Source organism: Lolium rigidum, chromosome 1, assembly GCF_022539505.1.
Source record: "Lolium rigidum isolate FL_2022 chromosome 1, APGP_CSIRO_Lrig_0.1, whole genome shotgun sequence".
NCBI classification, from domain to species: Eukaryota; Viridiplantae; Streptophyta; class Magnoliopsida; order Poales; family Poaceae; genus Lolium; species Lolium rigidum.
Genome location: NC_061508.1, coordinates 251,048,715 through 251,070,739, shown reverse-complemented (window position 1 = coordinate 251,070,739; position 22,025 = coordinate 251,048,715). Strand labels below are relative to the sequence as shown.

Sequence of the window (22,025 nt, the reverse complement as noted above, 5' to 3'; positions counted from 1 at the left end):
TACACGAAATGGGTGATGGTGTATCATTTTTGTGCGTGAAAAGTAATGGCTACAACAAATCGGTGATGGTTTATCGTTTTTTGCGTGAAAAGTAATGGCTACAAGAAATGGGTGATGGTGTATCATTTTTTGCGTGAAAAGTAATGGCTACAACAAATCGGTGATGATTTATTGTTTTTTGCGTGAAAAGTAATGGGTACAAGAAATGGGTGATGGTGTATCATTTTTTTGCGTGAAAAGTAATGGCTAGAACAAATCGGTGATGGTTTATCATTTTTTGCGTGAAAAGTAATGCCTAAAAAGAGTTTATAATTTAGCTCGTGAAAAATAATGCAGAAAACCAAACTTTGCGTGAAGCTAACAGACGACAGAGAGAGAGGGAGAGGGTGGTAGCCCCGACCAGAGAGAGAGATAGGGGTTATCTTGCCCGTTAGATCATACGATCAACGGTCGGCGGCCACGATCCGCGTGACATGGGCTAGACCAATCAGGGCAATGTTGGGCGTCTGTGAGAGTTTGTGAAGGGAGAGGGCAAAACTGAGTAGTATCAAGAAACCAAGGGCAAGTGAGTAGTAAACAGACTAAGGGATTCAAATATGAGATTTAAAAAATGGAAAATGCGTGTTCTGTACAATGAAACCCATCTTGGCCTACCTCAAACTATTTGCAATACAAATCTACATGAGTGTGAAAATTATGGCCTCATTCAGACAAAGTATGTTTTGGGGAAAGCTATTTTGGGTAGGGCTTATTATGGAAAACCATGCACCTTCATAGCTACTAGGTGATTTGAGAAGTGGCAATTTGTGGTGAAACTTGATTTATCTAGGATTTATCTATGATTTGAGAAGTGGCAATTTGTGGTAAAGACTCCATGAGTAAGTGCCACTCTTTTTCGGAATTTTTGCACATTAAATAACTCATTTAACTAGTTAATCCCATTTATTGACTCTCCGTTGACCAGCCACTTGAGGGTAAAACTGAGTATATTGCACTAGCCAGCATTAGCACTCAAGGCGAAAACTGAGCACACAAAAAATGCTAATATATGACTCGAGGGTATACCTGAGTATATCTAAATTTCCAGGGTTAGACTCGAGGACGCGTGTTGCGGTGCAGAAGTGGAAGACGTGCCATTGTTGACGCGTGTCGTGGTGCAGATGTGGAAGACGTGCCATTGTTGACGCGGGTCGCATTTAGGACGCGTAAGCCCCTCTCTCCCTCCCTCTGCACACAGTACGTCTCATTCTCGCTCACGCACGAAACCACCCCTCTCACGTCCCATCAACTTCTCCAAAACCCAACCGCCGTACGAGCGCTCCCTCGCCGGCGATGGAGAAGAAGAATGCGCCGGCGGCCATCGCCCCCGAGCCCGTCGCCTCCGAGCCCGTCGCCTCCCAGCCCGTCGCCTCCCAGCCCGTCGCCGCCGAGCCCGTCGCCTCCGAGGGCAGCGCATCCAAGCGCGGCGCCTCCGTGAACTGGGCCGGTCTCACGGCTGACGGACCACTTCACAAGATCGGCGAATGCTTATTGGTGAAAGAGGAGTACGTGGACACCTACTCTGCTATGAGGCAAGTCTCGTAGAAATTGGCGCTCGGTGTTTACCCGATCCCAACGTGCACCTGCACGAATGGATCATGCTACACCACGACCTTCCACGCGCCGCTGAGTTCACCTTCCTCCATCTCGGCACATCCCGCTACGTCACCATAGATCTATCTGCAGTTCGTGCAAGGTTCAAATTCCTCCATATCTATAGGTTTAATCTATTCTTATTTTCAATCTTAGTGCTGAATGTTATCTTCATCAATATATTTTAGATTCTACTTCGTCGGCTTTTCCCGTGGCGTCATCGTGCTTGCCTGTAAGAACCCGCCGCACAAGATACGGCTTCCGAACCCACTCACAAAGACATCAAACACTATGTTTGAGGCGCGGATGCCAACTCGTTTTTCTCGGATTCGGCCGTCGCAATCAACTCCCCGACTATGGTCTTCACTTGCGGACATTACCCGAAGGAACTTGGTTGGGTCGATGAGAGCACTCCAACTAAGGATATATATGAAGATTGGGGAGAAGGAAGATTTTCGATCAAGAACCATAGTATGCGTTGCATTACCCCGTTCAATGGTGAACTGTATGCAATAGCTGTGGACAATTTTGAGTCCGAATGAATAGTGTGCACCAATGTACGGAAGCGGCAGACGCGCGAGCACCGTCAAGATGGAGACACTAATTTCGTTTCCGTAACTTGGACGTGACAAGTTCTACCTAGTGAAGTCGGATGGTGATCTCGCTGCTTGTGTTGATGAAAAACACGCCCGTGGTGTACCGTGTGGACACTCGCAGCCGCTCTCTCCATCCGGTCGGTAACATTGGCATTCATGCCTTCTTTGTGCATTATATCCGGTGTATCTCCGTCGACACCGGAGTGTACCCGACTCTTCGACCCGGCTGCATATACTATGCGGATTTAGGTTATACCAGGGAGTACTTTCATGATACAAATTCCTGGGATGAGTCGCCACAATATGTGCATAGACTAGGAAGCTACGGTCTGAGAAATGAAGACAGGCCATACCGTTTGGAGGATGTATTGGCCGCACATCGCGTACGGCGGGAGTTCAATGAATATTTCCTTGGGATAATGCACGAATGGAGCGACGCAGAAATATATGAGGGATGAATAACAAATTCATTCATCCTGGGGTATCCTAATCTTCTTGTTGGCCATACATTGCGTGTGTCTTGTATTTTTTTCTAGCTTAGTTTGTAGTAAACATTAACAATGTTATTGGCTGCTTTTGGCTGATGTATGCAGTTTACCTATGTATTATACTTAGTTTTCTGATTATGCCGCTGTGAATTTATCATATAATAGCTTCTAGATTTGCTACTAGATTTGCTGCCATATTGGGCAAAAAACGAGGGCCAAAAGGCATAAATAACCCCAGAGATTTGCTACTAGATTTGTTGCCATATTGAAGAAAGACAGAAATAGAAGCTTCTCTAGATTTGATACTAATTTGGTGAAAAAGACAGAGAGAGAAAGAGGGGAAAAAGTGCTCTTAAAAATGCCAATTTGGGCCGAGAGAGACAAAACCCAGCTCCTGCTCACGTGCAACCAAACGCTTCTCGTCCTGTCCCACGCGGTCCCTTTCTACCAGCCCCACGCGACGCGGGCCCACACGACGCGGCCCCACGGACGACGCGGCGCAACACGTCGGCACGTAACGTCCAAATAAACGGATTCCTTCCGTCTGAGCTCCTTCTGCGGGTCTTCAGACAAAGGCTAGGGTAAAACTGAGGAAAAACTAAGGGGCTGGGGAAAACTGAGTACAACTAACGACCCGAGGGCACGAAAATAGAAATCCCTATTATTTAAGAAGTATGTTCTTCAAAAGTTATTCTTTTGAAGTAAATAAAGAATCATCATCAACCCTGCCTTATAGGACCTATAAACCCTAACTATCTATCACCAATCAGGTATACCAACCCTGATAACAATCATATACTCTTAATTGCTTAATATACTTATGCTTCACTAAAACCATACAAGCCCTAGTGGTTGGTGAATCAAACATCTTTAGGATCTATCTACTCCTTACCCTAGAAACTAGTTGGAACCCATAATCAACCATAGAACTCCACCACCTGATTATTATACTTGTTCTTTATTAAAGAACATGTTCTTCAAAAGTTATTCTTTTGAAATATATAATAAGTAATCATCAACCATGCACTATAGGACTTAAAATTGACAACTGCTCTTTACTTATGATATAACTGCTATTCCTTGGTGTGTATGATTGTTACTATGCATTTTCCCACTTGCTTATGATTCTCAAACAACACAACCCTGAATAAGAACCTTGTTTGTGAATTAATCTAAAAGTGCAACACACCCTGAACTAATCATTACCACTCACTAATCCTAAATCACCGGGGTTAGGTCACGGTTAGAGCGATTGCATCTCATACTTATGCATTATTGCATCCTTGCCAATCTTTTAAACATCGTCCTTACCGGACGATGATGCTATTTCAGAATTTGGAGTTATTGCGTATCGAAGACCTTGCCTGCATAATCTTGCAGTCAAGAAAGGAAAGTTCATCACTTGCTCATGTCGTTTGAGTATTTTTACCAAATTACTTGCAAAGTATTATGTCTATCACTATTGCATACAAAGCAAAACCACTATTTTCATAACTATGAATATGACTAAGTGGTGGGCAATGGAACCATGGATTGTGTTGATATGGTGGAGGTTCCATTGCAAGGGTTTATATCCATCTAGGATTAAACAACAAATGTCGTCCAGTGATTCTTGTGCCGTAATACCCGTGTTAACCATAAGATCCGGAGTGGGACGGAGTAGTCAAAAGTGTTTCCACCTCTCGTTCATCAACGGATGCGCATTACTGTAGGCACTTGATCTTGAGAGACAAGATGCAGGGTGGGGAACCCGTAGAAGTCCCCACGGTAATGTGGTCTATGATGGGTTGCAACTGCCGGCGAAGGAATGTATGATAGAGCTCTGCATTGTCGTCGTGGTCGGGGTCCATCCTTAATTGGTGTAAGAGGACCGGCGAGGACCCAGGGTCGGAGATTGCAACAAATGGTGGGTGTTCGAGGTAGCGGAGGAACATGATTGACTAGACCTTATACCGGGCCTCACACCGAAGGAAGTGTGGACGGGAAAGCTGCCCAGTTGGCACCAAGGTTAAGATCTCTTATGGGTAAAGCAACACACCTCTGCAGGGTGTAATGAATCGTGACCTGTCACTCCCTGTTACGAGATATGGAACTGCGAACGCGACCGGAAAGGAACTCCATGAAGTTCTAGTAAACCGGTGAAGGCTGACGGACATAGTTCTTCTGAATAAAAGCAACCTTTTGAAGAAATGGTTATGAAAACTTGCATTGGTATTAGACTTTCTGGTATAATGCCGTAGCTAGTGCATTAAACACCTCTTTCCTATAATGAACTTGTTGAGTACGCTCGTACTCATCCCACTCTTAAATCCCCTGCTTAGATATGGAGGCATCGAAGGAGGATCTACAGTGCAACTCGAAGACCGAGGAGTCAACAACTACTTCAAGGGACAGGACCCTGTCAGAAGAGTCAGATACCACATCCAACAAGGATAAAACCTAGCTTAGCAATAGAAAGGAACTAGTTTCCTTAACCTAGCTCCTATTTAGCTAGAATCTATTCATAGCCTCTTTAGCTAGTTAAACACTCTACAAATAGAGTTCGTGATAAGACTAGACTACGAGTCGTTCTTCTGGAGTTTATTTGCAGTTTTACCTCATTGTAAAGTAGGAGGCTGTAATGATCTTATGTAACAGAGTCTGTGTGTAATTCTATAGACATGCCTTGGACCCGTATATGTTTCTGTTGTACCACTCTGAGCGATATAATACTAGTGGAACGGTGTTTCATTGGTGTTATATCAGACTTGCATACTACACCATGCAGTGGTATATCGGGTCACCACAGTCAGCATATGAGAATTCTTGCACAATAGTAATTTCTTCGCAAAGGAGGATAACCCACGGCCTTTATGTTGGTTGATGCATACAACAATATATGTTTGATTGTTCAAAAGCTAGACAAAGTCAAGCATCAAGACGAACAAGTTGACTGAAAATGGTTACCAGAAGTAATAGAATCTCTTTGGCAAGCGGGCATGAAGGCTCGGATTTTAATTAGGCAAGTAGGAGACTGCTACAATATCTATTGCTACCCTTGTAACTTGTAAGCTAGTGACCAACATGCCACAAATATTGTGATAAATAACAGTTCTAAGGACCTATCGTTTTGCGGGTGGCTAGAGTCGCCGGCGTGCTGAGCTATTGTTTTGGATTTGTTAAAGTGATAACATATAAGGTCCAACAAAAAAGTGAGATATAAATAAACTTTAAAGGTATAAATAAAGAGAGAAAGATGGAGAACCTTGAATGGCAAAACGCATTACAGACAAAAATGACAGAGAGACGACAGCATGGAAAAGCTGATGAATGTTGTAATGGATCAGTGACAAGGTTGAGATTTTGATCGGTAGAATGACAGAATTGACTTTGTTTAGTTCTAGTCGAAGTAATAATAAAATCCTACTATTTTTTTTTCGAGGAAGAACCAGTGATATTAATCCAAAACCCTTACAGAACAGTCCACCAGATAAAGCAAAAATACAAACAAGTCCTGAAGGATAACGAAGACGACGCGGACGAAGAAGCCGTACCGCTGGCGCGCCGCCGCCGCTCCTCCTCTGCAACCTTGGATCGGACGGAGTCCCATGGCGTGCGGGAAGTCAACGAATCTCGAACCTGAAGGGCCTCCACCTTGCATCGCCACCATCGTCTTCAATCTGGATCGCATCACCTGCATCTTCCATACCTTCAAACTCCAGAGTCGCTGCAGTCGATCTCCGGCACGGGAGCTAGGCGCACGGCACCTCCACCGAGATGCGAGCACCGGGAAGGAGGCAGAGACGTGGTGGGGATCCGCAGAACACCACCACCGGAGAATATCTCCGCCGCCACAAACCACCAGATCGACCACGCCATCCTCTCCCCAGCGCCGCCGACAGGACACCCACTCACACCTAGCTATGAACAGACGAGATCCGTGGTTCCCCCGCCCTCCCGCCGCCGGAGCGGCCAACAGAGGGGGAGGGAACCGGCGAATCGCCGCCGGCGAGCTGGAGCGAACGAGAAGGGGAAAAATTGCTTCTCCTACTGTAGTGGGTAACAGAGCCCAGTGAACTTTATGGTCACTGTTGTTCTCGTATTGAGATGACACATATGTGCTTACCAACGTGCGTTATTTGTCCATTGCGACAATACTAGAATACAATCAAAAGAACACATTCTAGTTGCATGAAGTCTGAGCAAAATTTGGATTTTACTAACCAATAAACTTCCTCCAGCTTCCCAAAGATCAAAGGACTGCACGAACGAGCTTGTGCGTGCGTGCATGCATGCTAGATGCTACCCGTAGCATTCTTTCCCCACCGAACCAACCTTTTAACATGCAATTTCGGAGACAAGTTTCAGTATCGATTTCTGAATGTGACCATTGTTGTTTCAGTATTTTTTTCTCCAGCGAACAATTTTCAGACTATTTTAGGCCCTCCGGTGTTGGGACTTGGGACAAGGTGGAGTGGCTCCCGGAGCAAGACACCAATCTGCAGGAGTGGCGGACGCCCGGCCTTACCCGGCAGCTCACAGGCGTGACATCTGGACTGCCATCATCCTGGTGTTCTGGTTCGTCTGGAGGCACCGGAATGACGTGGTCTTTAATGAAGCGATGGCTTCACATTCCACCATCAGGGACAAGGTGCGAGAGGAGTTCGAGCGGTGGAGTCTAGCCAAGCTTTTTCGTGGCTCGCTCTTTGTTTTTCTTGATCTGACCATTGTACCGTGGCAGCATGGAGAGTAGGCGTGTGTGTAAGGAGCTGCCCCCCCTTGTGGGTAGCGACAACTTTGCCATCTTTGGCAACCTTCTATATAATTGATACACCTTTGCATGGTGTATTCTCGATTTTTTCCAGACTATGACTAAAGAAATCTTGTAACATGCTTCGCGTACAAGATAAAAAACACAAGACAATATGACACCATGTACTAGCAAACATTACATTTATAATTTCTTGTGGATCCTGGCAGAGACACCGTATGATCGGTGTGAAGATGAAGAAGGACAACACTGCCCCGGATCAGTTCGTGGGATCGAGCACAAGAAGGACAACACTGCCCTAACGCGCTTCATCGAGTTTCACAACCGTGCGTCTGGGGGTAATCCAGGTCGCCTAAAACCTGAGCTAGATCTTAGTTTTTGGCTTGCTGTGTAAATAAAATGTTTTTTTAAAGCGTTGCATCCCTCGTAGCCCAACACCATATTGAGAGTCTAGGAAAATCAAATCTTATGTATATGCAGAAGTTGTAGAATCCATAGTATTTTGTATGAGTGTGGTGATTAGTATAAGTGATGATATTTAAATTTCTAGTTCATAGAATACATGCATCATCAGATTTTTATTGCACACACTATAATTTGTTAGACACATTTGGCTACGAAAATGATGGTAGAGAGTCCTAACGACTTCAATTTAAAGTGTAGAAGTTTCCATAATTTTCCTTTATATAATGATACACTAGAAACCAAAACCAGGATATTTATTACATGATACCCAACAGAAACTTATACCAAAATATTGAAGTTATTTAATGAAACTGAGAAAAATAAGGATGTGTATATTTTGTCATTTTAGCCATTATCTTACAATAGAAAATTAACATAGTTTTTTTTCAAAATATATTTAAATTTGAAAGGTATGCGTACTTTTGGATGTGCTCCCTCTGTTTTTTATGTACCGCTTCTTTTGGGTTTAGTCGAAGTCACATTTTTGTAAAGTTTGACCAGGTTTTTAGGGAAATATCTTAACATATACAATATAAAATCTATTGTATTAGAATAGTTAGAAATTATAAAATCATATTATATGAATATATTTGGTTTTGTTAATGTTGATAGTTCAGACTTTATAAAATTTGAATTTGACCAAACAACAAACGCGAGGTAAATAAAAACAAAGGGTGTACTACATTACAGAAAACAATAAAGTAATGTTAGTAATATTTCACATTTGGTTAACCATGCTAACTATGTAATGGGAAGATATACTATTTATGTTTGTACTATAAGAAAACAAAATTAGAAGAAAAAATATGAAAGTTTAGTATAAACTATATTTACTTAACGCAACCAGTTCCAAAGTCTGTTTGTACTCCATATGGGAAATGAGGGAGGTTGCGGTGGTGAGATTTCGAGCTTCATCCGCTCCTTCTTTAGGTACTCGGCATGTGGGTGTCTGTTTTTTTTTCACTTCAACGAGTTTCTCCTAAGGAATAATCAAAGTGAGGGATATGATGGAAATTTCCATAGGGTTTTCCAAGCTATCAAGATTTTCTAGGATGGGTCTCAGGCCACTGCGTGGTAAACCGACCTCTAGGAATTTTATGGATTTCAAGCTAGGCTAAAAAATCACCACGAATCCAACAAATACACTTGCGGTAGAGGAGGCTTAAAACAAATAATATTATTGCAATTCAATGAAATAAGCTCCCCTGCCACTATGTATTGTTACTACGAGACAATTTCATAGTTGTTCTTGATAGATCCAAGAGAAAATTTGACACCCATATATATGGTTGAAATCACTGGACTAGCTTGCATTTTGGTTGCGGATTTAGCACACCGTTGTGTAATGGTAGTTTCTCCCATGGTGTTTGTCTCGTCTCTCACGGTCTCACGGTTATGGTAGGGTGCGCGATGACGAGTAGATATAACCGTTTTAGTTTAGGTTAAACCCTCTTAATAAGGATGATTTTGGCCAAGTGCAACGAAAAACTCCCTAACTAATTTTTTTGAGTCACTGACTTGCGGGCCTATGACGGACGTGAGAGGACATGCTAACCGCCCGAGGTGTATTCGAGTAGATGAATTCCCATCCCAAATTTAAGCTAGAAATAGTCGGATTTTCTCTGTCCTACTATCTGCGGGACTAAAATGAACAGTCTCGATCTGCTAGCTTGAGTCGGAGATGATCTTAGCGCGCCTACATACGTCACCCATCCATGCATATCCGCGGCGCCAGATCGATCGTCCGAAGAGAATCATTTTCCATTGCGCGGTGAGCCCTGCCTAGCTTGGTGCGTCGTCACGAGAGCCTTGGTTAGCATCCTACGCGACACGGAACATTTATTTACCTGTCCGCGGCGACAAAGAATAGCTCACGGGCACTCCCAGCGCAGAGAGGTCCAAGGACCCGTGAGGGGCAATGCTCGGCGCGACGGGACGGAACTCGCTGTCCCTAGCTTGGATGGAGGTAGCCGACGAAACTGCGTACCTCCCACATGCGTGCAAGCTCATCGATCGCCATGCACACTGGCACATTGCGCCCTAATTATATGATGGTCAATCGATCCCACTACCTACGAATCCAGGTATAGTTAACTCGTAGGTTTATTTTGTGGGATGTGATCGCACGCACAAATAATTCATGCATGCATCTGCATGATTGGTCTTTCAAACTCAGGACGATTGACAAATGCCACAAGTTTGTAATACTTTATATCTCCAGTTTATTCATGAGGTCCATCCAAATTTGCAATCTCATGAATACAATAAAAATAACTCAAAGCTGTGACATCCACTTTAAGACTAGTTAAAAAGAAAAGGTCCCGCCCTTGTAGACAACCGATATGCTACATCATACTTCAGTATGGAAGTTGCCGCTGATCTGCGACATCAATACGCAACGGACTACACATGAACATTAGCCAGTAGGACTATACCACTAATCACTGCCACATGCTATCAGAGCATGCATGCCATATGTTTGATATTCGTGCTACTATTTTGTGAGATTAGCTCTCGAGGCGTCAGCACAGGTCTGTCCGCGATGCGTTGGGAGACGGTGCTTGGGTCCGTGATCTTCGTGGAAGAGTACCCTCCGGCCTGCTCGACATCTTGGTCTCCTTCCGCGCTTTTTTGGGCCTCGCCCAGCTCTTCCCGGAGGTGGAGGACAGGTTCACCTAGCGGTTCTCCAGCGACGGCGCCTACTCTGCTGCCTCGGCATACCGGCTCCAGTTTGTGGGCGCCGTGGACTCCCCCCTTGCCCCGCTTATCTGGAAGCCATGGGCCGCGCCGTGCTGTCGTTTCTTCGCCTGACTCTTAGCGCAGAACCGCTTGATGACGGCGGACAGATTGCTCGCTAGGCAATGGCCGAATGGGTACTTCTGCCCCCTTTGCATGCGTAACCTGGAGCTAGCATGCATCTCTTCATCGACTGCCCGCATGCGCGCCAAATCTGGGCAAGGGTGGCCACTGTCGCCATGGCACCCTCCCTGGATCCCCTGAGCTGGGGTGTGTCCCCTAGGTCCGTGGACTGGCTAGCAAGCCTCTCCGCTGGGCTCCCGGCGGCGGAGGCTTCTCGTGTTCGCTCCTGGAGTCTCCTGGTGCTCTGGCAGATTTGGTTAGAGAGGAACGCTCGCACGTTTAGACAGCTCACCTCCTCTCGTGGAATCCACGGTGGCCAAGATCACCGACGAGGCGGCCGCTTGGGACCTAGCGGGCGCGAAGATCACCAGACCACGCGAGTAGTCGTCTTGGGCTGTGTTAGTTTCCCACCAGCAGGGTCTGGCTAAACCTGCTTGGATCGTCGTGTTTTTAGCCGTTTGTACTTATGTTAATCTCAACTCTTCTATTAATATATCGAGCAGCTCACCTGTCGACTTCTAAAAAAAAAAACTATTTTGTGAGATTAGCACTAGGGAATAATCAAGGGTAGGTCACTACCCACCGGAAGGTTTTCCACCGCTGATTCATACTTCTAGATTTTTATTGTGTGCGAAACTTCTGACAAAGAGGCTCACACACCAAATTACTTCGATGGAACATCTACAAAACTCCAGGAAAATCCATGAATCTCCTATGACCTAACTCAGAGCAAGCACATCCATGAGTTGCCAACCGTCGTCGATCAAAAATTTCAATGGCTGGATATTCGTTCGCTCCATATGCTAAAGTCCGAGCATTCGCTCAATATAATTTTCAAACCTATTCCCCCATTCACATTTTAAAATTTGTTCACAGTCAATTGATTTTATCACCAAATGTTCACTTTCTCTCTAACCTTCTTTATCTCCAACCACCTAGCTAGTGTTGTGAAATGTATATGTGGATTGCCTAGCCCTTTCCATCAGTTCGGACTTTTGGTTCAAGTGGCTAGTGCATGAAGCTTAACATGGTATCAGAGCCCCAGGTCTCGAGTTCAAATCCTGGCTTTCACATGGTTTTCGCAATTAAGCCTAAAAATTGTTGTTGCCCCGCTCTTTAGCCACCGCTGTTTCGGTGTGCTCTTCTTCTTTCACGTTCAAGTGGCTAGTGCATGAAGCTTAACAGCTAGAGCCGACGAAGATGCGGAGGTCGTGGCAACGATAGAGGTGTGTGAAATACAATGGCTCATCAAAAGGTTTGGCATTATGGTAGATGAGTAGCCAAAGCTGGTGTAGGGTTAGAGGTAGAGGAATTGCATGATCAGGCGTCGTACACCATGGCAACGGCAGTGACAATGGAGTTGAGGCAATGGAAGGAAATTTGACTAACTATAGCTTACTTGACTTGGAAATTATTATACTACCCTGATCCAAAATACCTCCGTATCTACAGACAAAGTTGAGCAGCTTTTTTTTGAGATGGAAGAAGTATTTCAGTTGACTTTCATTTTCTGATTCGGTGTTTTTTCCATATATCTTAGTCATATAGAATTGCCAACACTAGTTAACATATTTTTTTCCTTCTAGAGTAGTCAGCATATAATTTCAGTATTCTCGCCTTGAAACTTCAATGAATTGTACATGTAGTTGCAATTTCTAGTTGGTAGGCTATCTAAGGTGAGCTTGAAATGAAAATGGTAATATCTTGATCCTAAGTTTAAAAATATGACCAGGGAAATCCAATTCGGCTCACGCGTGCATATGAACCCATTGTGTGAAAATACATTTCAAAATGTCATCTTTTCAAATAAAATTCCACATGTACATCTAGACGTTCTAGGTTCTTACAAGAGTCTTTGGGAAAAAAGAACAATTTTTTTGTGTCACACGTAAAAAAGACAAATTTTAATGCTCTAACATGACTATTCTTGATTTTTTTTGTGTTTTTGCATAGGCCACATAAAATCTTCTTTTCCCAAAAACTTATGTGTGAATTTAGAATGTCAGTATATACATGCGAACTTTAATTTTGGAATTTTTCGACATTTGAAATTTTGTTTTATGCATTTTTCATAATAGGTTCATACTACCACCTCCAGATGACCTGCCCTTCTTAATATTTACATAATTTACAGTTGCATTACATGTGTAGAATGAACAAAGTTAAGGCCTTAAGGGAACGCAAGCCAATATCCACATGTATCAATTCCCCCCCCCCCCCAGATGCCACTAAAGAGGACCTCAGATCCCTCTATACTTCCGAGCAATAGTCGGTTACAAACTGAGTTCATAATCAGTGACATGTAGAGAATTCTCAATTTTATTACGTATTATCCATGCATACATTTATGTCGTTTTATATAGGAAAAAGTCTATTTTAAACCCTGAATTCATATAGGCTTGGCGAGATGAACCCCAAACTCTAAATCCCTGTCGTTCGCACCCTAAACTATTGAATCCCGGTCTAAATTAAACCCTGCAGCTGTTTGGCGAACCAGGAACGACACTAATCCCGGCCAAGAATACTTATTGTGTCACTGACTAAACGGGTCCGTTGGGCAGATTCTTCTTCTTTGTCTATTCATCTTTCTCCACTCATTAAAAAAAGGATAGGGACAGCCGGCATGAGGAGGGAGGAGGGACAGGGGTCGCCGGCACTGGCCTGCGCGCTCTGGTCGGAGGCGTACGGGATGGAGAGGGGGAGGGGGCATGCAAGGAGAGGTGAAGAAGCTGTAGCGTTGAAGCCGACACCGACGGCCGGAGGCTCGCATGCCTTCGCTGCCTCCTTTGGTCTAGCCGGCTCGCACAGCCTCGCCGGCTGCGGTGGCGTCCCTGTCGAGCGCCTGCAGGAGCCCAAGAAGAGCACATCCCCGCCGCCTAGTACGATCCAACTAGTTCTCGTGTCCGTGAGTTTTGTGCTAGTTGCAATCAGATCGATTGCCTCCTTGATCATGATGTGCAAGAAGCACTAGCTAGATCGATTGCATCGATTCGCTAGCTGCAGTATGTGCATGTCTCGGTGGTACATCTCCTGAAAAATGCTAAAAAAAATCTTCAATCTGATTAATCAAATTCCTGAATCTGTTGCCTATCTTCTACTTGGTTCCGGCTGCAATCCCGATCTAGCTATTCTTCCGTACAAAATGAGCAGTGGGACAGGCCAGCATCGATCACCAGCAGTGGGCGCGTCGCGAGGGGCGGCCGCCGCACGGAGTAGCAGAGGCTGCGCCATGGGACAAGAAATAGAGAGCCAAGGACCACAAAATTATAATAGATAATTATGTAGGGTTTTTGGTAAAATTGTGCCAACATGGCATTGGTCAACTTGGTCAAACCGCTTCAGGGTTCAATTTAGACCGGGATTCAGTAGTTCAGGGTACAAACGACAGGGATTTGGAGTTTGGGATTCATTTCATCGAACCTCTATGAATTCAAGGTTCAAAATAGACTTTTTCCTTTTATATACGTTCACAATTTACATCAGTATAACAGCTTAATTACCCGTTAAACACACTTAGATCGATTATCTCCGCCATTGGCATACCTTAATTTCCGTCACATGCAGGCATGAAGCACCGTCGTCTCCATGCGGGCCATGCATGCGTTCACACGCACGTATGTGTGTAGGGGTGGAGACAACGACGTTCATGGATCGGCCGGCGATCACCTCTTGGCCCTGGACGCTCTCCGGCTGAGCACAACCCAGTAGAGCACCCTGTAGAGGAGGAAGAAGCCGAAGAGGACCTGCACCCCCGTCCACCGCTCCTCCGCCGTGAGCCCCTTGGACGACAGCACGTCGAGCCCCGTCTGCGAGCACTCCCCTCCTGTATCGGCCACCCCGAAGCACCGGTTCGCCGCGCACGAGTACTCGTTGGCGAGCATCGCGTCCAGCGCGTACTTGTACGGAGACGCGTAGTGCATGAACACCCAGTACGACGGCGTGCTCTCCCGCGACAGGAAGTAGCCGGAGAACAGGAAGAACCCGGCCAGGGACACGGACACCAGCGACATCCCCGCGATGAAGTCCGGGGCGAATGAGCTGATGAACAGCACGAAGGAGTTGGCCGTGAGCACTACAGCCCACACAACAAGCACGAACACCATGAAGGCTGCTGGCGACGCGCAGAGCCCGACCAGGAAGTAGACGCATGACGAGTAGAGCAGCGCCACCACCAGAAGGTACGGGAGGAACACCATCGTGGCCGCCGCCGCGTGAGAGGACAGCCGGTACAGCCCGGCCGCCGTCTCGGCGAGAACGATCGGCCGCTCCGTCACGAACGTCGGAAGCGTCTCCGTGGTGGAGGTGAGCAGGAAGGTCAGCGTGAAGGCGAACAGCCCCAGCCGCTTGTGCGCGCCGACCTCGCCGTAGCCCGCATTGATGTAGATGGTGCCCAGCAGCGTCCCGACGATCACCGCCTCCAGGAAGTTGGTCAGGAGCAGCTGCTTGCTCCGGTACACCACCTTCCACGCCCTCTTGTAGAGAACCACGAACTCGTGTATCCGCGAGCACGCCGAAGTACACGAGGGCGGCGTCGCCATGGCTGCTGCCTTGTTGTGTTTTGATGGCTTTGTGGCGAGATCTTGCGCCGATTTAGGTTCTGGGGAGGATGGTGAGGGATGAGGGATCTGGTCGATGACCTCGAGGGCGTACTCTAGTGGGTTGAGCTGTGCTGGGACTGTCAAGCCGTGGGAGAGAAGTGCGGTGTCGAGGGAGGCGAGGGAGCCGTGGTGGAGCACCGTCCCGCGGGACAGGAGAAGTAGCGAGTCCACTTCAGAGAGGAGGCGCGCGCTCGGTTGGTGGATCGACAGCACCACCGTCGTGCCTCTGGCAGCCGCCACGGCGCGGAGGCAGCCGACGACCACGAAAGCCGAGGAAGAGTCGAGGCCGGAGGTCGGCTCGTCGAGCAGGAGGACGCCGGGTTCACGGAGCAGAGCGAGGCCGATGGACACGCGCCGGCGCTCGCCTCCCGAGAGTCGCGAGGCAGAGACCCGCGTGTGCGCCGCGTGCATCAAACGGAGGTCCGAAAGGAGCGTGGTGACTGCGGCAGAGGCCGCGGACGCCGACGACGGGAGCAGCAGCGACGCGGCGAAGGTGAACGTCTCGGCGACGGTGAGCAATGACAGCGCGACGTCAACCTGGGGCACGTGAGCCGAGAGCCGGCGGAAGGAGGAGGGCCGGAGCGGGGCCGAGTTGAGAAGGAGGCGGCCGTGGGTGGGCGCCGTCCGGGCGGCGAGGATGTCGAGCAGCGTGGACTTGCCGGCGCCGCTCGGGCCGACGACGGCGAGGATCTCACCGGCGCGCGCCAAAAGCGACACGTCACGGAGGATGTAATCCGGCGTCGCCAGTGCCGCGCCGCACGGCCTCAGGAGTTGCGCAAGCGATGATGTCGGCGCCGCGACCGGCTTCGCGTAGTAGATATTCCGGGCGGCTAGCTCGTACATCGCCTTCTTGGTCGACGGCAAAGACGGCGGTGGTGTGGACGCGTCGGCATTGTCAGGTTCGGTGACGGTTGTGGTGGTTACGGTGGCCATTGTGGTGAGGCCGGAGATGGCAAGGAAGGATGGGGTACGATTCAATGGAAGAAGGGGATCGAGAGGTAATGTAGCTACGGAGGCCAAGCCACTTGCATCAGTAGCCAGATTGCTGATTATTAGGGTTTGGTTGTACCTTTTGGAGGGAGTGCAGGGACGGGAGCGTGGACTGTACGGAGTGTGACAAAGTTAACTAGAGTGGATGGAAGAAACCGATAGCCGACTTTTTTTTTACCATGCCCGCTAGATGCCCGGATCCAGCGGTCACTTTTACCTAGAGATTTGTGCAACATTTTATAGATTTTTTATCCATTAAATTCAGGTTTCAATGTGTTACATCATGTCTCGGAATTAATTTTATTTCAGGACTCCTTTAATCCATACTGTATGATTTTCATACAATTTGTGTAGGACTAAAATCCTATGAAAATTTCATACATAATATACTACACGAGCTTGAGAGTGGAGAAATGGAGGCCGAGCTACATTTAACTCTTTATTTTCTAACATTTAAAATTCGTATTTTGAATTTTTAAAAAATCTGGAAAAAACTTATAGAGGTAGCCAATGATGTACACCACACGTTTGTAGTATACATCAATGGATGGGTACCTCTAGAATTTTATTTTAGATTTTTTGAAACTTTGAAATATGAATTCCGTGTGTTTGAAAATAAAGGGCTATATTTAGCTGCATGGCCTCCGGTTTGAGTTTCCCATATGTACTTATCCTATTAAAATCTTTTGGTGTAAATTTCAAAGCAATGTAACATTATGTCAAAACTGATGGATTTTTTTTACTACAGTCATAGAGAATTTTCCTTCCCATATGATTCACATATATCTTATTCGTATATTTTCTCTATAGTTCGAATCAAATGAGTCCTTATTTTATCATAATGTTTGTACGTGGACTAGAAAATGTGAGACCGTGCCGTTGGTTTTTTTTATCAGTTTTCGCGGAATTTCTCTTATCTCTTAGGATATTCTAGCGTTATCATATTTTATCACTATAAGACGGTTAAAACATATACACACTATGACACGAACCTCAAAAAAAGTGAATAATGGACACATTATATAATATGCATGGTAAAAAACAAAGCATTTCACGAAACAATCACGGTAATTACGGAAGTTTCTCTATTGGTAATTGACGTTAGTTTTTGTTTGTAGAGCAAGAATCTGAATTTCTTAATCAAATGCGGGGCACCAAAATAGCTTCAAACGAATAAAAACAAGATGATGGGTAAAAAAAGTTGCATCAATTTTTAAAGCTATTTTCATCACATAATTTTTTTTGGCTTTCTTTCAAGTCACCGCCCGATATGTTTTCGGTGAAAGGCAAAAGAGTAGCTGATTCATAAAAAAGAGGCAAATATGATTATTAAAATGAAGAATACACGTCTTATTTTGTAAGATGATGGGCTTAACGCATATGTATGTGTCAGTTTTTTTTTTAGAAACACAGTACAAACGCAGACGCTCACATACACGCGCATACACTCATCCCTATGAATGCACACACGCACACCCTACCCCTATGAGCACTTCCGGAAGTCTGAGCCGGCAGATTGGATCTGTTTTGTTAGATTTGGGGGTATATTTCAGTCAATTTAGAAAGAGTTACTTCTCCATCAATTCTCATATGAGACTCAAGAAATATTACCAGTACTTGTATATTTAAAGAATCTTAAGGCTTGATTTGGATATATGGTTCTTAGTTGTTGAATAAAAATAATAATCTTTCAATTGTCTGTGAAATACTAAAACGTTTCTAAAATATTACCATAGGCTTTTGGGACCACCCAGCCCATGTGTGCTCTAATATACGTTTTGTCTTGTCTTGTTTTCATTTCCATTGGTACCATTGATCCCTAGGCTTGTCCGATGTCCCACACCACACCTTTGGGTCGCACCAGAACAAGATCCGTGCTCCATCACACGAACCACCACCCTGTTCGGCACTAGTACAACAATTGGTACTCACCTAGTCAATCAGATGATTTTTTTCAAGGTTTGATGAAATCGATTTCATACCTCCCAATTAAAACCAGTTAAACTTCCCTGCGAAGTGTAAAATGTGCAATAAAACTAGTTGCACGTAATGGTGGTGTGTCTATGTGACAGTCGGCTATCAGTTAATTAAGTCTTAGTCATTTTTTTTCTATTTATAGATTAAGAAAAAAGCCACTTTCTAGCGCTTAGTTCATACTCCCTCCGTTCCTTTTTAATTGACTCGAATTTAGTACTCCGTTCTTTTTTAATTGACTCGAATTTAGTACAAGTTTGTACTAAATTCGAGTCAATTAAAAAGGAACGGAGGGAGTATGTGGCAAGAATATACTTGATCAACCAAACATCTCATACACCATTAGAAATTTCTTCATACGTATCTAAAAAAAAGTCCATGAAAAAATTATTGTTTTTTCTTCCTAGAGTTAAATAAACCATAACTTTCTACGGATCTCAAATTTGGAGTGACCGTTCTAAATTACGAATGAAGAAATTCTTAGTACGTCAAGAATTGGCAAAACTTTTTTTGAAATATATGACTACAAATATATCGCCAATGTCAAACTAATCTTTATTTTGTTAAGCGAACCTAAAAGAGCATTTCCAATAATACATATAAGAGTTGCTTGAAAAAACAGTGCACATCTCTTACTAAATGTTTTTTAATATTTTTTTTGGTGGCATAGAAGAGGGGGGGGGGGGGGGTGAGGAAAGACAAAAGAGGTGGGATCTTGTAACCACCAAGACACTAGTAACAAACAAATTAACAACTGCTGGAGAGAGCATAGTTATTTACCACTTACATTTTCTACAACTTATTTAACACATACTTTCTAGGATGTCCTATAACACCAACATGTATAACCTAAAAAATAATAACTGCATTGTGTACTTGGAGATGCTCTACGACACACCTCCTAAACCAAAAGCGAAGATCAAAAGCTGACATGGAGGGTATCATCCATGGCAGAAATCTTGGATGAGAATGAGATCCGCCTCCCGGCCAAGTCTGGCGCGTGATTGACCCCTATATCCACGCACGAGACCTCAGGACGTCGACTGCCACCCACCGCGCCGAGCCGGCGAGAGTCAGCCATTCTTGTTCTTTTCCGCACCACCTGCACGGAATTGGATACTCCGGCCACCGCTCTATCTATTCCATGCCCAGCTGCATCTGCACGCACCGCATGATAATTGGAATGCTTTGTCACGGGAGGCATTGCAGCCAGCGTACCTCGCGCGGTAGGGCATGGATCCCCACCGCCATTTTGTTTAAGAGTGCAGATCCCCAATTTCGCCGATCAAGCTAGATCACGGGCGTACTGTGCGGTACAATGTCCTCAGCTCCGCTCTAGCTTGCCGACCAAAGATGGTTCATGGGTGCACGATGATCCGTGCAGCTCGATCCTGCAGAGAGATATTTCTTTCGTGTTCGCTCTTTTTTTTCGCTCTGATGTTCACTCTTTCTTTAAAAAAAAATACCACATATATTTATAGTAATAAATAGTACATGGTAGAGATATACGAGCTTTCTCCAACAATTACAAAATAAAGTCTAAAAGATACTATCAAAATTTTAAGGCTTTTAAACTCATTTTTCTTCCAAAACATAAACTTGTACTTTCCTGAAGGCAGTCAAAGATAGATAACAAATCATAAACATGTAAATACTAACGAATGTTCTCCCATAATTTAAATTTGAGCCACAATACCAAGGTCACGTGCACGCGAGCAACCATTAAAGTAGTCAATTAACATCCGCAAGAGTACCAACACAAGTATATCAGAGAATAACAACCGACCAACCTTATCGACGTCACTCGAGAGCCGAGAGTACGAATCACCATTGTAGAGGACATAGCAGCTGGGACAACTGCGAGGATAATCCTCCTCGCGGCGACCATGAGAAATCGAAAATCGATCCGTCGAAGCAAGATATGAAGGCTCATACTTAGAGAACGGAAATCTTCCAACACCACTATTGACGCCGGGGAAGGAGATATCGTCGTCGAACGAAATGTAGGGATTCGTAGCATAGAAAACAAAAAATTTCCTACCGCGAGAACGCAATCCAAGCCAAGATGCAATCTAGAAGATGGGAGCAACGAGGGGATGAACGAGACTAACCCTTGAAGATTTCAAAAGCCTACAAGATGAGGCTCTTGTTGCTGCGGTAGACGATCACTTGCCGCTTGCAAAAGCGCGTAGAAGATCTTGATCACGGTGCCACGATCGGGCGGCACCTCCGTGCTCGGTCACACGTTCGGTGTTGATGAAGACGACGTCCTTCTCCCCGTTCCGGCGGGCAGCGGAAGTAGTAGCTCCTCCTTGAATCCGGCGGCACGACGGCGTGGTGGCGGTGGCGGTGGAGATCTCCGGCGGAGCTTCGCTAAGCGTGCGGGAGAGGTGGAGGAGAGAGGGGCGGCTAGGGTTTGGGAGAGGGGTGGCCGGCCTCAAGGGGTGCGGCCAGCTTGTGGCTTTGTGGTGGCCGGCCCCCTCCCCATGCCCCTCATTATATAGGTGGATCCCCAAGTGTTGGACTACAAGTCTTCGAATAAGACCCCAACCCAAAACCTTCCATGTTGTAGGGAAACCTACCCAAGGTGGGATTCCCACCTCAAGTGGGACTCCCACCCTTCCATGGGGGGGGGGGGTTGGCCGGCCACCCTTGGTGGAGTCCACCGGGACTCCACCCTCTAGGGTTGGCCGGCCATGGGAGGTGGAGTCCCTTCGGGACTTCGCCTTCCAAAGTGATTTCTTCCGAGACTTTTCTAGAACCTTCTAGAACCTTCCATAAATGCACTAGGATCATTTCCAAACTTGGAATATGACTTCCTATATATGAATCTTATTCTTCGGACCATTCCGGAACTCCTCGTGATGTCCGGGATCCCATCCGAGACTTCGAACAATACTTCAAACTCCATTCCATATTCAAGTTCTACTATTACAACATCAAACCTTAAGTGTGTCACCCTACGGTTCGTGAACTATGTAGACATGGTTGAGAACTCTCTCCGACCAATAACCAATAGAGGGATCTGGAGATCTATAACGGCTCCCACATATTCAACGATGACTTAGTGATCGAATGAACCATTCACATACGATACCAATTCCCTTTGTCACGCGATATTTTACTTGTCTGAGGTTTGATCATCGGTATCACTCTATACCTTGTTCAACCTCGTCTCCTGACAAGTACTCTTTACTCGTACCGTGGTATGTGGTCTCTTATGAACTTATTCATATGCTTGCAAGACATTAGACGACATTCCACCGAGAGGGCCCAGAGTATATCTATCCAGTCATCGGGATGGACAAATCCCATTGTTGATCCATATGCCTCAACTCATACTTTCCGGATACTTAATCCCACCTTTATAACCACCCATTTACGCAGTGGCGTTTGATGTAATCAAAGTACCTTTCCAGTATAAGTGATTTACATGATCTCATGGTCAAAAGGACTAGGTAACTATGTATCGAAATCTTATAGCAAATAACTTAATGACGTGATCTTATGCTACGCTTAATTGGGTGTGTCCATTACATCATTCATATAATGATATAACCTTGTTATTAATAACATCCAATGTTCATGATTATGAAACTAATCATCTATTAATCAACAAGCTAGTTAAGAGGCTTACTAGGGACTCATTGTTGTTTACATAACACACATGTAT

At 45.4% G+C, this 22,025-nt stretch overlaps 1 protein-coding gene across 1 annotated transcript; it reads right to left on the bottom strand.

Annotated features, from left to right (window-relative positions):
- Positions 1 to 14,452: 14,452 nt before the first annotated feature.
- Positions 14,453 to 16,345, bottom strand: LOC124683504 (ABC transporter G family member 4-like). Its single transcript, XM_047218001.1, has one exon. The coding sequence runs from the start codon at positions 16,319 to 16,321 to the stop codon at positions 14,453 to 14,455; it is 1,869 nt and encodes a 622-aa protein (XP_047073957.1). The 5' UTR covers positions 16,322 to 16,345.
- Between the last annotated feature and the right edge of the window lie 5,680 nt (positions 16,346 to 22,025).